The 21170-nt window shown below is 40.0% G+C and overlaps 1 protein-coding gene across 2 annotated transcripts in view; it reads left to right on the plus strand.

Annotated features, from left to right (window-relative positions):
• LOC130931214 (rho GTPase-activating protein 6-like) overlaps window positions 1-18276 on the plus strand; it is a 121453-nt gene extending 103177 nt beyond the window's left edge. For both annotated transcript variants that reach the window (XM_057859808.1, XM_057859816.1), the window contains exons 8-14: window positions 739-889; window positions 2200-2348; window positions 6358-6537; window positions 7082-7173; window positions 12168-12388; window positions 12454-12537; window positions 12907-18276. In XM_057859808.1, coding sequence (XP_057715791.1) covers window positions 739-889; window positions 2200-2348; window positions 6358-6537; window positions 7082-7173; window positions 12168-12388; window positions 12454-12537; window positions 12907-13373 — 1344 coding nt within the window. In that variant the 3' untranslated portion in view covers window positions 13374-18276. The remainder of the gene's footprint in view (window positions 1-738; window positions 890-2199; window positions 2349-6357; window positions 6538-7081; window positions 7174-12167; window positions 12389-12453; window positions 12538-12906) is intronic.
• The last annotated feature ends 2894 nt before the right edge of the window (window positions 18277-21170 follow it).

Here is a 21170-nt window from a genome sequence, read left to right on the forward strand (position 1 = left end):
GATTTGCTTTCATCGAGGACTACCGAACTACATTTCAAATGATTGAAAAAAGTTCAAAGATCAAAGTTTTTCTAAACCCATTAAAAAAAACAAGAATGTTTAGTTTTTCCCTCTTTTTATTCTTAATTAAAAAAAGGAAACGAGCAAAAAAGATTGAAAACAAAAAAAGGGGATTCCTAAAACATGGGAAACATTTAGGATTTTGTAAATTGTGTTATATATAGTTTAATTTTACAATACTGTCAAGAGCCTGTTTTTGTTTGTATTGTGTTAATTAGAGAATAAATAACAGATTCCTATTAAAAGACTTATAAAAAAGAGGATTTGGCCGATTTTGAGGTCAACAATGTCTCTAAACGATTCATTGGCTATCATAATAGTATTCAATCGGTTTGATCATTGTTTGGTTTCCGATTAACTGTGGCAGCCCAAGTGAACACATAGTGACTACTCCTAAATTGGAAAAGAATTAGCAACCAACAAAATCAAAAACGTGATGGTTAACTTTTTACAAAACAACGCTAATATAATTTCTCATTAAAGTGATATAAAATGGACCATGTTACATTTTCTTTCCCCATAAAATCCAGCACTACTATATAATATTTCAGTTCCGCTCACAGAATATACAACGATGCTAATGCAAAATGTAATCATAACTGACCACACCATCTGCTGTATGAGAAGTGAATACAAAACAAAGCTTCCATTCATTTTTTTTTTTTTTTTCTGCTTCAGTTACGAGAGGAGTTTGACCGTGGCGTTGATGTCCATTTAGACGAGGAGCACAGCGTTCACGATGTCGCTGCCTTGTTGAAGGAGTTCCTCAGGGACATGCCTGACCCGCTTCTCACCAAGGAACTCTATACTGCCTTCATAAACACTACGTGTATGCTAAGATTCTACACAAAATTAACCCTTCGCAAAAGCTATGCCCCCCTCCCTGAGTTACGGCTCCTAGCCGACAACCTTCATGACTTCATAGTACAAACCACTGTGGTGTAGGTACACAAACTATTGCAGTACACACACTGTCCAATGGGCCTGCGTGACACACTATTTAAGCTATATGATTGGCTGAGGATGCTTAATACGCTTATGTTAGAGTGCCTGATTAAAAATGTGTCGCGAATGTACTCCGGGTGTGACAATATATCGAAAAGGTCATATATCGCGATACTTTGTAGCCCAAAAGGTTATCGATGTGCTCCCAACATGAATGGATGTATCGTCTTAAAAATGTCTTACAGCAAATGGTATGGTTCCCACCCCTAGAACGTACAGTATCTGACATACCGAAACACACAGCTTGTAGCAACATGCTAATTTTTTTTTTTTTATTACTCCTTTTGTTTAGAATTTTGAGGGAAATGTGCAACCTTTGCTGGATGAAAATCTCCTTTAAAATTGCCTGTTTGTAAATGCTTATGTATAGTTATATTGAAAATATAAAACAATGAAGCAAGCTATCAAGGCTAAAGCCTACGCATTCAATACTTTTAGTTAGCAAAGGGTTGGGATACCAAGGTGTCCGTTCACAAAATGTTAGATGAAAAATAAAAGCGAAATAAGTTCAAGGCGCGTATTAGCATGCTATTTTACATAAAAAGAAGTAGCATCGCTTTAATGTTAGCTGACTTGAAAAACTGGGCAACTGTGAACGAAGACGTGAAGTCAACTAACTTGAGCGAATGTAACAGCTCGCGTTACAGAAGTTATATAAGCGATGGCATCCTAGTAAGATGTAATAGTAACTACAACTTTGATATCCAGTTTGAGGAATGTTCCTGTCTCTGCTAAAGCATTTGAGGCAAGACAGCTCAATAGTTAGCCTCTGGCGTTAGCTTAATCTCACCTTAAGAGTTCACGTCTGTATGTTTGTTTATTTTGGAGACATTTAGCTAGGAGTGCGTCCAGACTGTTTAATCCATTGAAATCCAGTTGATTTTTCGGCTTTAGGAAGGGAAAGAAAGTGTAGATACTCTATGTCCAAAGATTGTTGAGCCTTTTCGTCATCTTTTGTAAATTTTTATGGCAGTTGGCGATCTCAAAACCACCAAATGAATCAATTAGACAATGGGGCTACCGAAAGTTTGTCCGCTTTTGCTCGCTTAACAAGGGAGTAGAGTTTGCGAAAGGTCAATTACATATTATTCAAAGACTTGTCTCCTGATGCCATTTGACCTGTCCCTATTGTAGTGTTGGACCCAGAGGAGCAGCAAAGTGTCATGCAGCTTCTGGTTTACCTGCTCCCCGCATCAAATAGCGACACACTTCAACGCCTCTTGGAGTTCTTGTCCACCGTGGCAGACCACGCCCATGACCGGCAGAACAAAGACGGACAGGAGGTAAACCGGAGATGTCAAACTCATCTTTATCAGGGGCTACATTGTAGTTACGGTTTCCTTCCGAGGGCCGTTATTAAGGCTGTGCTTTATCATACCGCCGTCGATATTACTGGTGAATTTTACTGGTAATGTGAATTTTTAATTATTGCGATAAGATTACGTCACACGATACGAAGACGACGAATACGTTTTCGATGAGTAAGAGTAGCACGATGCCGATTTTGCCCTCAAATGAGTATTTAGTAAGTTGTCTGCTCTATTGAGCGTTAAATGCAGAGGTGGGTAGAGTAGCCAAAAATTTTACTCCGGTAAGAGTAAATAATTTACTGAAGTACAAGTAAAAAAGTATTCGGTAAAAAAAAAAAAAAAAAAATACTCAAGTGATGGGTAACATTGTGAGTAACTGTGTATAATATCTGATTTTTTTTTTTAAACACTTGTATTTTTTTTTTTCTCAGCACATCATCATCTATAACTAATAGGGGTGTAACGGTACACAAAAATCTCGGTTCGGTACGTACCTCGGTTTTGAGGTCACGGTTCGGTTCATTTTCGGTACAGTAAGAAAACAAAATGCAAGATATAAATGTGCTAGTTGTTTATTACACACTTTTGTGCTTTCAACAATAGGAACATTAGCCTATACAAAGCTAGAATTCTGCTCAATAATAGAAAATACAATATTCTGAAATGTAGATATTTTGAAAAACAAAATAAAAATAACTAGTGATGCACGATAATACATTTTTCAACCGATATCGATAACCGATAATTTCCTGCCCCTTCCACCCGATAACCGATAATGTCACGCCGATAATTTTATTCAAATATATAAGTAAAATTTTAAAGTATACAAAGATCAAATGTTACTGTGCAAAAATGTAATTTAGTGCTATTTTTTTCCACATCAAATGTGAACAAGTAGTAAATTCCAACATCTAAACAATGGCAATGACATTGTGTAATGGTAAGCTTTTGGCAACAATTACTTCGAGAGTAAACACCCAAGTTGCACAAAAATGCCTTAAAACTAAGCCATCCCTAACATATATCACATTACTACACTGCAAAAACATCTACTTAAAACTAGCAGAATTGGACAAAACTGTTGATTGCGCACATTTGGAGGCTAAATCAAATTGTTGCTCCTCTGGGGTTCAGAGGGGCAAATTAGGTGAACCAATTGGACTTGTAGTGTGACTGTGATGACAGAGTAGAGGACATGAGTTGAGCTACAAGCTGTTTTTACTCCACAGCAAAGGAAAAGTAATTTCTTTTACAAACATATATGTACACAACAGAAGTTAACAAAAGAAATGGCCTCCAAAAGTCCAAATGGCCATTAAAAATTTCAACCATTAGCATACACATTTTTTAAATATATAAATACACAATAAAATGTGTACCTTGCTTTTAAATTCAACATATGAAGCATATTTATACATTGGAGAATGGATATTCTTAATACATCTGTATGTAACAACCATTTTTAACATGTAGCGACTGGTTTCCGCTAGGGTATGCTACATCATCATCTTCCTACGCTAGGCCGTTAGCTCCGCAGGTTAGCATACAACACCATCCCGTTTGACTCCAAAACGCTCAACAAACATCGTTTTTTTTGCTTTTCACACCGTATATTATTATCCCAAACCCTTTCTAACATTAATAATATATGCTAAACAGATGGATGCAGAGTTTTAACCAACCTGTGATGACAGAGTAGAGGACATGAGTTGAGCTACAAGCTGTTTTTACTCCACAGCAAAGGAAAAGTAATTTCTTCCTCTGTGGCGCCTCCACTCTTCGCCGTCAGAACGCAACATGCGCCATCCGCAGGCCAAAGTCGGAATTACATTTAACTCAAGAGAGCTTATGTTAGAATCAATTAAAATATTTCAAAGTATATAATTATCGGATTGCATTGTCGGTTGAATTTGGTTTTATCTGGATTATCTGTGTGACGTCATAATTGCCATTATCGGCCGATAATTATCGGTGACCGATATTATCGTGCATCTCTAAAAATAACTTTGGCTAAGACTTTTTCTTTAAAATAAATATCTCATGTGCAAAATTGAACAGTTGCAACACTGATGTGAAGAGTTGTTCCATCTATATTCTTTTTTAATTTGAATTCCCCACCCAGAGGGCCAACAATCTTCCATGTTAACATTTTAACGTTACCCACGCTGCTCACTGCACTTCTGAGTGGTGTGACAGCCCTGGCCGTTTAATTGTTATCTTTTTTGAGACTGTCAGTCATCTGATCGCCGCGTCCGCCAGCTGGCTGCCTCCCCTCCCAACGTGGCGTACTCTGATTGACGCCGGACGGGCAGGCGACGTCACCGCCGCTGACGGGCCACCCGAACTAGCTGCTGTCTGACATGTATCCATTATGCAGCGCTTTGTTTACATTTGTGGCAATAACGACACTTGCTTTACGGCAGCTAATTCAACACACGGTAATACGGCTCTGGGTCATACTATTAGGCCGTTGTTTGAGCTTGCATACCCGTGTGTGTGTTGTATTGTGCCTGAGTCTTGTTAACCAAATAAAGGCAGCGTTAACAAAGTCATCTGACCGTTCGTCATTTTACAGCCAACACTCAGGGTTCGCAACTCCGCATTTGACAGCATCCGTGCCGCTTAATTCCTCGCCAGCTGTTTGCTCGCTATTCATTCACCTGTGCATTTGATCGCTATTTTGTTACACTCCCGCTTTTTCGGTGAGGTATTTTGTGTTCATTCGTTATTGGATCATTTTTGTTCACCACTGTAAATAAGAGCACCGCAGCAGTAGAGGTAAACTGTCGTTTTCGTTCAACCCGTTTTGTTTAGTGTAGAAGCCAGGTTAGTGGCTGTATTGTTTTTTCTTTTTTAAGATCAGGGTTTACTTAGCGGGTGGGGTTCAAGTGTAGTTTCATTTTGTTTGTTGTTTTGGCCTGGGCTTACGCTGAAGCCAGCTTCTTCCGCATTTTGTATATTTTGTTCATTGCGAGTTCGAATAAATTTGTGTCCACTTGCAACTTGTGTGCGTGTCTCATTTTATGTTACGCCCTTAGCAGCCGTCCGTGGGACGTAACAGTGGGATTATGGGAAGCAGGAGCGGGCATTCCGCGCTTGCGTTACATGCGTCAAATATTTTAACGTGATTAATTCAAAAAAATTAATTACCGCCCGTTAACGCGTTAACTAAATTTGACAGCACTTTAAATTTCGTCAGAAACTCGTTCGGTACGCCCCCGTACCGAACCGAGGACCCCGAACCGAAACGGTTCAATTCAAATACATGTACCGTTACACCCTTAATAACTAACTGTTATTATTATAATGTGCTATCACCTCCTATATGTGCATATCAGGCCAAAACAATCATCGATTTACAACTAAAAAATCTCTAGAAATGACCAAAGAGCATGAGTGCCCTCTAATGGGCAAAACATATTTCCTAACATGAAATTAAAAGGATCATATCTCCAGTTTTACTTGGTCTATCAGTGCCAAATAAAACCTATGAGACAGGTTGAAATCCGCGCTTTCGAGTCATGTGGACAGCAGCTCTCGATGTAAAGTTTTTGATTTTTTTATGGTGCTTAAAGGACGCTACGTGATTGAACATGCCGGCGTGATCACAGGACTTCCGACTGCAAGCTCGTGTGTGGTCACGTAACTGTATCGTTACATCTGATCGGAATAACGGAATCATGTGATTATTTTTGCAACGTCTCATTAGTGAAACTGGTAGTGTCACTGTCAGCATCTCTGGCAAAAATAAATCTAATATGTAGAATAAATGTAACGATTCTATTGTCGCGTTTTTTTCTTCACATATCTACCCAAGTAAAAAGTATGGAGTGTTAAAACTGCTCCAAGAAGTACATTTTCCTCAAAATGGATGCAACAGAGTCAATGTTACTTACCACCCACGTCTGGGTAAATGTAGTCATGCGACAGCGGTTTAAGTGACTGTTCCTCCAGTCCAAATTTAACTGAGGTCCCATTCCAGATCACGGGGAACAAGATGACTTCCTTAAACTTGGCCACCATCTTCGGTCCCAACCTTCTCCATAAGCTCAAATCTTCCGACAAGGAGTTCAGCGTCCAGAGCTCGGCCCGGGCGGAGGAGAGCACGGCCGTCATCGCCGCGCTACAGAAGATGATCGCCGGCTACCAGACCCTCTTCATGGTCGGTCGACTTCCATCCTCTGATACATTTTTACTCTATTGTTTGGACATAAACTGACTTGACTTGTCAGTAAGTGCCAGTTCCAGCTTTCTAAATTTTCACCCGGACACTTAACGCACCTTCTTTCTAAAGTTAAAAAGGAACATTGGGGCATGAAATCCATGGTGTAGAGTCAGGAGAGGTCACGGATTAGTTTCTTCTTTGCTCGCTTTGTTCGCATCTCTTGGGATTCTCCAGCAACGCGGGCAGGCAGCTCGGGTCATTTTAGGTCCGAATTTTCAAACTGTAATGTTTTGTAATCTGCCGCTGCCACTCCCCCGAGGCGTACATTCCTACAGTAAGCCAATTAATCACATCAGACCTCTTCAGGTCTCGGTAAAAATAAGAGTTTTGATGACATCTTCCATTTTTTTTTTGTAATTCGGCTTGAGTCCGAATTTATTAAACATCTGGCAAAAACAGACAATGACTGTCCTCACTTGTTGCCTTGAGCAAGGGGGTTTCCAACCCTTGATTTAATTAATCCACATTATTTTTTGTGTAGGTCCCACCTGACCTGCAAAATGAAGTTTTGATGAGCCTACTGGAGACAGATCCCGATGTGGTGGACTACCTCCTCAGACGGAAAGCGTCACAGTGAGTTATACGCGGAACCAGGGTTGCCAGATCAGAAAGACGGTTTCTGGCCAAATCGCACTGTAAAACAATCCCAAACAGCCAAAATGACAGCTTCTGATTCAAGATTTTTCTGTTTTACGCCATCTATATTTTGATATTATAAAAAAAAATAAAAATCAATAAATTTAAAAAATCGACAGTGGGAGACAAATGCTGTTTCACCGATAAGCGCAGTGCCGGCCCTCAGCATAGGTGAGCTAGGCATTTGCCTAAGGCGCTATCCAGTGGAGGGGGCACCAAATTGCTTTTGGGGAAAAAAAAAAACAATACTCATGCTACACTTCCCGAATGTTTTCTGACATATCAAGTACATTCCAATATGCTACATATAGAAAAAATATTTTCTAAATGACTTCTGGTCTGAATCCGTGGCCATGCGTCAGATCATGACTTGTCACCGTGAACCTCTAACGATATGCAGCCATGAGCACTCTGCTGATTAAGGGGAAGGCAAGACAAGACTGACAAGGTGAACACAGAGTAACAAAAGGAACCCACCAAAGTAAAACAGGAAACAGTTAACAGTTCAAAAATTGTACTGCACTCTACTTTGCATTCTTAACTCTCTATGTATATACCATAGACATCATCACTGTTGACGTGTCACTTCATCATTCTTTGCGCAACGCCTTCTCAGAGGGGGCCGAGCTTCATTTAGTAATAGCCGAAGACAGCACGCGCTCATGTCTGATTTAAGCTTGGATTTACTTACGATTGGATTTAACTACTAAAGTTGGACCTGATAAAAACAGGACGGATTGTCTCAGGAGTGATTTGTTCGAGGATTCAAGGTCAATATTATATTTTTCGTACCATGCATGTGTGATTGAAGCATTTCTTCGCCGGAATTTTCTTGGTTTACACATGCAGGCGGCTAGTTTTTGTAACTGACTAGCCTCATAGTTTACTTTTAACCAAGAGACTGTTTTACGTCCACATCTATAAAGAATTTGGGGATTTAAGCATTTATTCCCAAGAATTTTGGCCAGAAAAGCTCCTTTTATGCCAGGCGGCCGCTAGCCTAATTTGCTAACATAGTGGCATTGTACTTCGTCAATATACGTAAAATAAACGGTTTCTTTGCTTTTAACCAAGAATCGAGATTGTTTTACTTCCACATCTATGAAGAATTCGGGTATTTAAGCATTTATTCAAAAGAATTTTCACCAGAAAAGCTCTGTTTACGCCAGGCGGCTGCTAGCCTCTTTCGCTAACATAGTAGCATTGTACTTTGTCAATATACTTAAAATAAACGCTAACTGCACGGTTTCTTTGCTTTTAACCAAGAATTGAGACTGTTTTACGTCCATATTTTTGAAGATTTCGGGGATTTAAGCATTTATTCACAAGAATTTTCGCCAGAAAAGTTTACGCCAGGGGGCCGCTAGCCTCATTTGCTAACAGTATATACTACGGTAGTAGTGTATAATGATAATAAAGGGCTATTCTATACTATAAATTGTGATTAGATTATTTAAAAATTCTACATACATTTACATATTACTTATAATTGATTCTACATGTTTTCCTCAAGTATTAAGTTTCTGATGTTAAATTGAGTGATTAATTAGCTGTTGAAAACTTGCAGCAAATTAAAAAAAAAAAGTGCTATTTTGGTCAAAAACTTATATGTTAAATATTGCTATTGGTCCTGAAAATACAGTATAGGTGATCATCTCTGCATTTGGTGATTTTTGTGCATCGAGTGTAAATTCTGAGACTTTTATAGCCATTTTAAGTTGTGTTATACTTATATAGAAAATAATTAATCGGGATTTTATAAGGGAATGACTTTGAATTTTTTATGCCGCTGCTCATGGAGACTCATATAGGTGCCTGTTTTGGTTTTAGGTAGGTAGCAGCTTTGGTTTTGTAATTATTTGAATATGAAGTTTTTGAAAATAGTCCCCCTTCGAATCTGCCCCATTTCCCGTGTCATGTCAATAGGTTATGAAGTCTATGACCGCATACCATAATACAGACCTATTTTCCCCCCCCAAAAATTGGGTTTGGGGGTGCTCCTATAGAGCCTACCCACGTACCACGTGCTCGCTGTATGGTTCCGCCCACTTGTCCGTCAAAACATAGTGTTAACCTGTTACGGCTACGTACATTTCTCCTATTTACGGCGTGTTTTTCTGCTCCTTAACATTAATAATCAAAATGGTGAAGGCGTGTGTGGCTGTTGGTTGCACTAACAGAGAAGATGGAAGGAGAGACTTGAAGTTTTACCGTATTCCGAGGGCTCCAAAGAGGAGAGCGAAATGGACGGCTGCAATTCGACGTGAAAACTGGACACCAAAAAATCACCACAGACTATGTAGTAGTCATTTTATATCCGGTAAGATGCATTTAATATATATTTAGAGGGTTTTGGCCTGACAACCACAATTAAGATCATTGCTAGGCTAATCACCGACAACATACGACGTAGTACGACATAGTTTCAAATTCAAGATGTTTGTGACTTCCCTTTCTTCCACCATCGTTATTTTTTGAATAATATTTAGCTGGTACCAAGTGAAAGAAACTGGCCTCGTCTACGGGGCTGACAAATAACCACAATTAAGATCATTGCGAGGCTAATCGCCGACAACATACGACGTAGTACGACATAGTTTCAAATTCAAGATGTTTGTGACTTCCCTTTCTTCCACCATCGTTATTTTTTGAATAATATTTAGCTGGTACCAAGTGAAAGAAACTGGCCTCGTCTACGGGGCTGACAAATAACCACAATTAAGATCATTGCTAGGCTAATCGCCGACAACATACACGTATGTATGTAGTGAGAGTGCTATCGCTAAACCATATAAACATTAAAAGCCTTAACTCCATTGACAAACGACATGAAATACATTAGACTTGACAGTGGATGTTAGCAATAACAAAAGATTTTGAATTGAAAATTTCGTAACTCACCTTTCCAAGCACAAGATAGATTCCTGCCGAATTTTCGTGGACGAGGACCTGTTTCACCCAACCAGCAACGAAGTATTTATAAGCCTCCAAGCTCTTGAAGTTTTTCATATTTTCGTGAGAATAGGCTGATTTAGAGTAGACAAGATAATTGTAAATATCTGCGTAGCAGATGTCAGGCAGACAGGACGAAGACAGTGGGTCGAAAAACATCGATTTGGGCATCAAATATGGATCTGGCGACTGTATAGAACGAAGCTTTTCCTCATAACGCCTTTTATGCAACAGATCCAGTGGGTTTGCGGCATCAGAAAGCACCGGGTCTTCCATGAAATGCATTTTAAATTCCACCATCAATTGAAAACAATGCTAATACAGAGTCAAAATGACGGACAAGTGGGCGGAACCATACAGCGAGCACGTGGTACGTGGGTAGGCTCTATATACACTCCTATATATACACACTTTTGCCTCAGGCATTTAGTCACCTAGGACCAGCGCTGGGTTACGGGAGATGTAGTGCTTCTTAAAAAAGGTTACAACTATTGTAATATTTTTACAACTGTCCCAGCGAGTCATCGATGACGTAAATGCGTCGGCGAGTCTAAGTCTGTCGCGATATGTAATAAGCCCATTTATTGTACTGTAAAAAAAAATGAGGGCGTCATTTTCACGGCTACATTTTATCGCCGTGTGCATGTAAACATTTTTGCGTGCGTGTACACGTGCGTTTCGATGGCATTTGTGACTCCAGTTCCTTTCACAGATGTTTATTGGTCATCAACACGCCATAGAATTAAGTTCAGACATACATAAGAAGGAAACACATCTATATTAAACACTGTAAAACGTTAGCATTGCTACATTGAGGCTAATGGGGAAAAAATATTAACCACTTTAGCCTGCTATAAAACATTGGCAGTTCGAAGGTGACACTTCAAACATGAAAAATCGCTGGTTGACAGCATTAGCAAACGGAAAAAAATTATTACTGACACCACATGCAATGACGAAAAGAGAAGTGCACTTTTTTTGCAGAGTGTAAAGCTTACGGTTAGCGATTTAGTCATGTTCAACATATAAATAACGATTTCTGGAGTTAATCTCACATTCTTCAGAAAAGATGGTTTTTACCATCCCATTCTGTGTTTTCTGGAAACTACACCAAGAATAGCATTAAAATGACACCCTTTATGAAAAATCTGATTGGCAACGAATAATTATTTGACTATTATAATTCTATTATATATAGTACTATACCAAAATATTAATGCTAGCTTTTTTTTTTTTTTTTCAAAGAATTCTTTTGAATCATCTTGGAAAGGCAAAGTCATTGTTCTGAATCTGTTTACATTCCATTCTTTAGCAGTAGTTAATGCTATCAGCATTTGACCTCATTGTTTGTGATTTATTATTGTTATTTACATGTTTATTTGTACTTTTAAAAAGAATTTAAGTATTCTAAAATGTTATTGTGAATTAATTAGTGTCAACAAAAATTTAATTGCTAGATTAGTTTAAGAAAATAAATATTAGAGTAGACAACTAATCGTTAAATAGTCTGGTAAAAAAAATGGGAGAAAAATAATCATTTGGGACAGCTCTAAATATTTTCATTTCAATCAACACAATACTATTTAATTATTTCATTATTACACACAAAAATACATGTTTTTCATTCCACATGACAACTTTGACAATTTCCCAGCTCTGATTTGAAGTGAATTCTAGGTAAAATATTTCTATTGAGATCGAGATTCAAGCAGATAGTTGCTTCTGGGTCACGTGTACTGCATCAGATGACCTACGAATTGGTTGGTTGGACTGTTGAGGCCTTGCAAGACATTACTGCATTAGAAGTACCGTCTTGGTTGCGAGGCTACCAAATGTTATCATCGTGTTTTTTCAAGCAAAAAAATAGCCCAATTGGGCAGGAACCGGTTCAATCTGGCAACACTGAAACGCGAGTGCCTTTTTCCTCCCTATCTTTCAAGTGAGTTTTTTTTTATTTTATTATTTTTTTATAACTGCAGGAGTAGCGATTTGCTCCAGTCTGAGGAAACTTTCACCCTGAACGAATGCCACTCGTCCAGCGACTCCAACAAAGCGTCCAGCGGGGAGGTCTCCCCGTATGATAACAACTCTCCTGTCTTGAGCGAACGGAGAGGGGAGGCGGGGAAAACGAGCACTTCGTTGATGGGGCAGGTGGCGGTACGGGCAGGGGAGTCTCCGACTGACGGCAGGGTAGGACCAGGTGAGTTGGAAATGTAGAACTTTCTTGGACACCATTTGACCTGGTTTCTCTTTTGCATTCTTGAGACTGTATATCGGAGGAACACGCTAACATTTGGGGGACGTGGCACACAACTCTCAAACCGGCATTCAAGGATCAAACCAATGCAGGTAAACCGCTTGTTTGAGAACTCCAACAACTGACAGAATTAAAGTTTTCTGCATATTGATGATTGACATTGTTAGTAGGCAGTCGGGCTGCCACAATTGATTATTTGGATAATCCCTCAATTACGCATATTGGAGTCGAGTCATCGGCCCATGTATAAATTTTATGTTGCGGACTGTGTATTCCTACATTATAGCTAGCAGCTTGTCGCTGTGCATTGAAACCAAAATCATTTGCTCTTTCATTTTTTTAAATGATAGAATCAATTATAAAAAATAAAAAAAAAAGACTTTTTTTCTCCTAGTTTTTAATTTGAAAGAAATATTAATAGATAAACTTTGTTCATTGACATAAACATCATTGTCCTGAAGGTTCCCATGGCAACGTGTCTGAGGGAAGCTCCCGCAGCTCGCTGGAAGGACTTGACGGATTCCCCGCCGATAGACACCACATGACGACACCGCCGACGACGAGGACACTATCCGGCGTGGCTGAGTGCAGCTCCCACCCACCGGTGACCCGCGTGTGCACCAGCCTTCACCCACAGCCGCCCGTCAACCGCTCGGCGCCGGCCGCCCGCTCCGCGTCGGAATGGAAAGGCTGGGCGAACGCTAACCAGAGCGGCCGCTCCCCTCCCCCTTATAACGCCCGCCACCGTCTGGCCGCTTGTCAGAGTTCACCTCAGCAGCGGCAAAAGCCAAGTGGCGAGCATCAAAACTCAGACGGGCCCCCGAATCCGCACGGTCCCGAGTGGCAGAACTGGCAGAGGGACCGCTGGCAAATATGGCAGCTGCTATCCTCAGACAGCGCAGACTCACTACCGGAGACGCTGGTGTGAAAACGTCACGTTGGATAGCGAGTGCTCAGCAAAACTCGATAATCACACAGCGTCATCTTTCCACCCCGTCCTTCTGATTTGCCAGCATGTTCACGCCGTGGCGTTGTTGTTTACATGTTCAGCTGCTGCCTTCTAAAGACTTTCAAACATACATGAGCCACTACTCATCATTCTTTGTGGATATTGTTTCACGTATTTTCAACGACTTAAAGGTGTTATGAAATGGAGACCACGTCCAAAAATGAAAATGACTGCTCTAATGCAATTTTACATGTAGAAAACTAATTTGGTCATCAAAACCAGCAGTTTTTTTTTTTTTTTAGCATTTCGTAGTCATTCTTCCCGAAAGCTTTTTCAAGCAATTCCACTTGTGACATCACGCCTAGCTATCTAGTGCTGCAATAGCTAGGGAGCTAGCACATCCTGACAGAACAGTCACACGGCAACATGAGACTAGAAAGCCTATGCGTAGCATGCTAGCAGACTGCAAAAATTTGCTGCCAATTCTGGGTGTGACATCATCATCTGTTTGGAGATTTTTTTAGTGGGCGGAGCTAAGAAAGGAAGACTAATTAGGCTCTAATTTCATTATTAAGGGTTTTCTGCATGGAGTAGTGAGTCATTGGTTGTAGCATTTCATAGCACCATTAAGAATGTTATTTACGCAGCTTTACGGAATGTAGAGAACCATTGGGTGAGGGAATTCCCATTCAAATCACTCATAAACCGCACTCTCTCAAAGCCTTATTACAAATACTCATTATTGTTTTTATTCAATCAAATTTGGCAGGCTTGTCTTTTCTTTCACCCACTCAAAATTTTCATGAATTTTGACCGACTGGACAGTCCCTTTTAAGTGCCTTTTCCCCTTGTTAACCTTTTATAGGTCACATATTAGACCATTATCTTCAGAGTTTTCTTCTTTTTGCTTTTAAAGGGTTCCCATTCATTGACAGTGCTGTATATTAGGTTTAAATAGCGTAAAAAAAAAACATTATAAGAGGGTTTAAAGTGCCTGTGACAGGATAAAAAAAAAAAAAAGTCTTAAAAAGCATTATTATGTGAATTAATCATATTTTGAAACGATTCGACTACATACAACAATTTGTCAACGTGCAGATGACTAGAAATTAGTCTTTGAATCTGCCATTTAGCCTCTGCCTGTCATTATAGCGCTCTAGCGTCCCCAGCTGGAGGATGACGTCGGCAGGGTCACGATTTCATTTGATTTAGAATTCAGCCCATTTAGGGGAAAATGATTCAGAACGAAGAAAATGCGACAAAGAGAGCCGCAAAATGTCATTATTTCAATTTCTCCAATATTTTTACGGGATATTCTTTAACTAAGTATTTTTTCCCAATTGCTAAATAAATGGAATGGTCATGACAAATAACAGTCTTGTGCAAAATGGAATATGAAATATTACAAATGCATTTATTCAGTACGACATGGCAAAATTACTGCATAATGGTCAAAACTGTCAACTTCTTGCACCTCCCGGACGATATTTTATGCCACCGGCGTTAGTCCGGCTTTTGTCTTTCCCTGCCCCGGCTGAGCGTAAACAAACCAGGAGGGTGACAGATAGCCGACATGCTAACCCGAACCGAGCGGCGTTTCTAGGGCTTATTATCGTCTTTTGAAGCGAAAAATCACACAAAAAAACCCTGACTCATGTCACACGGCGGCGGGGTTGTCGAATGTTTTCATCCATTGACAACCCCCCCAGCGGCGAGTAAATGACAGCTCGTCCTTCCCCTGCTGAGGCAGGAGAGCTCGTTTGCCGGGGAAGCAGCTGGAGAATGACCGACGGACAAACCGGCCGATGTCGGAGGAGCGCGTAGCTGGCCGAGCCCAACCCGAGGATAGTGGTCTATTGCCGGGCATGCGAAGAGGGCAATAAGCTGAGTATAGCGCTCTCCCGGCGAGCACGCAAAGAGGACCAAGGGGGTGTGCGACAGGCCACCGGTGGTCGGCTGAATGGCATTCTCGGTGGACAAAGAGCACTGTCAGCCACAAAATGCAAGCCACCTCCGTATTAAAACGTGTGCCATGATCCCAGTATTTTTCATAATACAAAACACAATGTTTACTCACTTCCTCGTAAGTCCAATGGTCCCACAGTTGACAGACTTGTTTTGGCCATTCTCGGGGTGGAGGTTTTTGAAACCCAAAAAGGCTCACAGGCCTTTCCCTGGTGCAGCAACAAAAGCCTGCAACACATTGGGCTGGCGTGATGCGAAAAATAAAGTAATCTGCAAAATCAGCTGAATCCGCCGTCCATCTGCATGCTATAGCAATGTCTGTATATGCGAGATGGTGACCAGGCTGACGTCACATTCGCATTCTTCGTCAATATGGGAAGTCCCTCATTTTCATGGCGCGGGAATCGGAAAAAATTAATAAATATATCGATCGCTTCCACACACATCCGAGCGGTCCATTTCATTCAGGAGCACAAAATACCGCGTGAAATATGAAATAAACATGCTTTTCTCGTCCTTGGCACTTTAAATACTCTTAATTTCAACAAATTCAATTGTACAGTGTTATTGACAGCCATATAATGTATATTTCTCATGGAAATGCCCCAAAATCAACAGGAAATGATCAAAAAGTGCCACAAAATAGACAAGGTGACCGAAAATAACCCAGAACCGAACCCTAAAATCAACAGGAAGTCACCCAAAATCAAGCGCAGTCAATGGGTTAAAGAATAAAGCTATTGTTTGAAGATTCAATCCTTACAAACCACTAAACTGGTTGTTAAAAAATATTTGAGATGAATGTAGTCTTTGTAAGACTTCTTTGTTTATTGAAAAATTCAGCTCCTAAGTTTGACGCTATCTTAAGATGTGCCAAAGTTTGTCTTATTTTCCCCCATGTTAATTCAGGATATGCCTTTGTTTTCATGTGACAAGAATTGCTTTAGGCATACCAAGAATGTTTACATCACATTTCAGGAAAGTACCCATGTTAGTAAATGGTTTAGACTAGAGAACTATAATACACCAATACGATACTGCGAGCCTTTGAGGGAAAAAAAAAAAAAAAAAGTTTAATCTATTTTATATCTGTATATAAGTATATTTTTGGGGAAAACTTGGTAACAGTGTAATTAATTAAGCATTTCTTCATTGATATTCTTTTAAATTTACTGAAGTTGTTGTGCCATTGATTTAATGCCTATACATCCAAGTAGTCCTGTAAATGTCGAATATCTGTAAATATGAATTTTTACAATGGACAATCAGCTTTCTATTTCAGTTTTGCGGAAACCAATACAGTGCTGCTTTACTGCCTCATACTGTGTATAAGACTTGTGGTGAGTGTTTAAAGGAGCAATATATAAGATTGGTTGGAAGCTTTGCTGTGCTGATCGGTATACGTGAAGCACAAGTACACGCAATTACACATTCTTGTACAAGTACATGCAAGTAGACGTATTTGTAGCACAAATACACACGTACTTGTGTATACTTGTAGTACAAGTACACATACTTGTAGTACAAATACAAGCATGTCTTGTTTGAGTACACACCAAAATATGTGCTTTTAGTACAAGTAACTAGTTGAGAACTATTAAGTACACGTTATTGTAGTCCAAGTACATGCAATTACACCTATTTGTAGTACAAGAACACGCAAGTACACACACTTGAATTACAAATACACATACTTGTAGTACAAGTACACATACTTGCGGTTTAAGTACACGCAAAAACATGTACTTATCATACAAGTAAACATAGCTGAGTACAATTAAGTACACATACTCCTGAAGGGAAAAGCCGAAAGGAAAAGAAAACTTGGCGTACAAGTACACACAATTGTAGTACAAGTAACCCTAGTTGTGTACTATTAAGTTCACGTTCCTGTAGTGACATACTTAAAGCACAAGCTCTCCGCATATATGCATATCCTAGTCTTATTTCTTATCTGGCATGAGTCATTTGAGATATGTAACGAGTTTTTTTTGTTTGTTTTGCTCTTGTTGGAGGCGACATCATTCTGACTGAGTTTTAGCAACCTTTTTAGTTTACGAAATCTTCAGAGCTCTGGCAACCTGGAGGAAGGCAAAGAACTGATCTTCTATTTGGCTGATTGGTGAAGGGAGGGCGGGACATCTGTTGTTAACAGAAAATCAGAACAACTTTTATTGGATGACAATTGACTTTTGAAATGAGAAAATCTCAGTTTAACCAAAGAGAACAGAATTCCAAGTATTTACAAAAAAAAATTTTTTTTAATCGAAATATTGGGGCCATTCAATAAAATAATTGAAGTGCAAATCTTATATATTGCTCCTTTAAGTCATTTCCAGTTAATAGACTAATATGTGCAAGTGTGAACAATTGGAACAAAATGTATCATAGATTTAGTGTATAGGAATAAAGACAACAGCACTTCAGAATGAAACTCCAAAGCTAGCAAGCCAGCCAACACTCCCTAAGGACTCAATCACGTGGGTATTTGCTGGCAAATATTTCACAATTTGTGTTTGCAGAGATGAAGAAACAAGCGAGTTGAGACTCTGGCGCCACCTATTGTCAGGCTTTTGGGCTGTTTCCATCTCTGACAGCCCACTTTCGGCTCTCCAAGCACGTGGAGTGCCTTGATAAGAAAAATGTGCATTTATATAAGGGAATTAACATACCATAGCTCATAGTTATGGTTCATATTTTGTTAAGGACTCAGCTGATGCGCTTTGCTTTTTGGAGTGTGTTCTACGAAATGCAGTATACATATTTGGATTTTTTTTTTTTAAGTTACAAATTGTCCTTGTGTTTTCTTTTTGTTGTATGGTGGTTTTACTGGTCCAATTTGTAATGCGATCATTTGCTATTTGCGTTTGTTTTTTTTGTACCACTTGAGTGCTATGTATGTTATAATGGAATTAAATATGGTTAACTTCACATCTGCTGTTTGGGTTTTTTTTGAGGGGGGGTGAACAGATACATGGATCAAGAGCAGTTACAGCATGCAGTAGTAGCCATTTATCATGAACCATGTTTGTCTTTGTTGGAAAACACTTTGAGGACCTTTTGGGTTTTTGTAAAGGGCTGTAGAAATACATTTGATTGATTGATGATATTTACTGTCAATTTGGAATAGATTAAAAAGCAGTACGATCATTAGTGTTGATATTCTCTATACGTTTGTTATAGACATACATACAGTGCCTTGCAAAAGTATTCGGCCCCCTTGAACCTTGCAACCTTTCGCCACATTTCAGGCTTCACACATAAAGATATAAAATCTTAATTTTTTGTCAAGAATCAACAACAAGTGTGACACAATCGTGAAGTGGAACAAAATTTATTGGATAATTTCAACTTTTTTAACAAATAAAAAACTGAAAAGTGGGGCGTGCAATATTAGTCGGCCCCCTTGCGTTAATACTTTGTAGCGCCACCTTTTGCTCCAATTAAAGCTGCAAGTCGCTTGGGGTATGTTTCTATCAGTTTTGCACATCGAGAGACTGACATTCTTGCCCATTCTTCCTTGCAAAACAGCTCGACCTCAGTGAGGTTGGATGGAGAGTGTTTGTGAACAGCAGTCTTCAGCTCTTTCCACAGATTCTCGATTGGATTCAGGTCTGGACTTTGACTTGGCCATTCTAACACCTGGATACGTTTATTTTTGAACCATTCCATTGTAGATTTGGCTTTATCTTTTGGATCATTGTCCTGTTGGAAGATAAATCTCCGTCCCAGTCTCAGGTCTTGTGCAGATACCAACAGGTTTTCTTCCAGAATGTTCCTGTATTTGGCTGCATCCATCTTCCCGTCAATTTTAACCATCTTCCCCGTCCCTGCTGAAGAAAAGCGGCCCAAACCATGATGCTGCCACCACCATGTTTGACAGTGGGGATGGTGTGTTCAGGGTGATGAGCTGTGTTGCTTTTACGCCAAACATATCGTTTTGCATTGTGGCCAAAAAGTTCAATTTTGGTTTCATCTGACCAGAGCACCTTCTTCCACATGTTTGGTGTGTCACCCAGGTGGCTTGTGGCCAACTTTAAACGAGACTTTTTATGGATATCTTTGAGAAATGGCTTTCTTCTTGCCACTCTTCCATAAAAGCCAGATTTGTGCAGTGTACGACTGATTGTTGTCCTATGGACAGACTCTCCCACCTCCGCTGCAGATCTCTGCAGTTCATCCAGAGTGATCATGGGCCTCTTGGCTGCATCTCTGATCAGTTTTCTCCTTGTTTGAGAAGAAAGTTTGGAAGGACGGCCGGGTCTTGCTAGATTTGCAGTGGTCTGATGCTCCTTCCATTTCAATATGATGGCTTGCACAGTGCTCCTTGAGATGTTTAAAGCTTGGGAAATCTTTTTGTATCCAAATCCGGCTTTAAACTTCTCCACAACAGTATCTCGGACCTGCCTGGTGTGTTCCTTGGTTTTCATAATGCTCTCTGCACTTTAAACAGAACCCTGAGACTATCACAGAGCAGGTGCATTTATACGGAGACTTGATTACACACAGGTGGATTCTATTTATCATCATCGGTCATTTAGGACAACATTGGATCATTCAGAGATCCTCACTGAACTTCTGGAGTGAGTTTGCTGCACTGAAAGTAAAGGGGCCGAATAATATTGCACGCCCCACTTTTCGGTTTTTTATTTGTTAAAAAAGTTTAAATTATCCAATAAATGTTGTTCCACTTCACGATTGTGTCCCACTTGTTGTTGAGTCTTGACAAAAAAAAGTAAATTTCATATCTTTATGTTTGAAGCCTGAAATGTGGCGAAAGGTTGCAAGATTCAAGGGGGCCGAATACTTTTGCAAGGCACTGTACAGATCCTGCGGCGTGTCCAATGATGTGGCCGATTTATTCATTTTTCTAAGGGCCGCCAGGGGCACTCGAGCATAAAATGTAAGAGTGAGATGTGGAAAATATGTGTCGAGGAAGACGCTAGACACTATTACCGTTAATTTAACTTTGTGCATGAATAAAAGTAGCAGACCCTCATCTTTGTGCACGAGTAACATTAGCAGACCCGCATCATGGAAAATACTAGAAGAAATGCATATGACGCAGCTTTTAAGTTAAAAGCACCCGAATTGGCTGATCAAGAAGGAAACAGCTGCTGCACGTAAGCAGCGATCAAGAGGACAAATTATTCCATCTGTGATTCCTGGGGGGGCGCAACAAAGTGTTTGCAGCAACTTGACATTAGTGTGAATCATGCATTTAAGGTGGCACTCCGAGTAGAATGGGAGGCTTGGATGACCAGCGGCGAGAAATCGTTTACCAAAACTGGCCACGTGCGAAGAGCACTTTTGCACAAGTCTGCCTGTAGATCCTGATGGCGTGGAGCAGTGTGAAAAAATCCACCATCGCTAACGGGTTTGGAAAAGCCGGTCTGCTGCGTGACCAAGAGGACGGCACAATCCCATGAGTGAATTTGCTTCTTTATGAGAAACATTGAAAGCGACAACGAAAGAGGGACTGAGAAGGTGCGTGGCGAAGTGTATCCGAGCCTATTCATCTCCGACACTGAGGATGAAGACTTCCATGGTTTCAGTGCAGAGGAGGAAGATGAAGATGGCTAACACTGACTTGTATGTTTGTAATAACCAGCGCAGTTAGTGTTATACTGCCGTGTTGCTGGCACTGTTTGGAAAGAAAAGTTGAGGTATATTATCAAAATTTTGAAAACTGTATTTCTTTGTAAGTCTCTCATGTTGCTATGTGGGCACACACGGCTTATAGACCGGAGAGGCTTATATATGTACAAAATGTTTTTTCCTTTACAAAAGTACTAGGGTGAGGCTTGTAAT

This window comes from Corythoichthys intestinalis, chromosome 2 (assembly GCF_030265065.1).
Source record: "Corythoichthys intestinalis isolate RoL2023-P3 chromosome 2, ASM3026506v1, whole genome shotgun sequence".
In the NCBI taxonomy this organism is placed as follows: Eukaryota; Metazoa; Chordata; class Actinopteri; order Syngnathiformes; family Syngnathidae; genus Corythoichthys; species Corythoichthys intestinalis.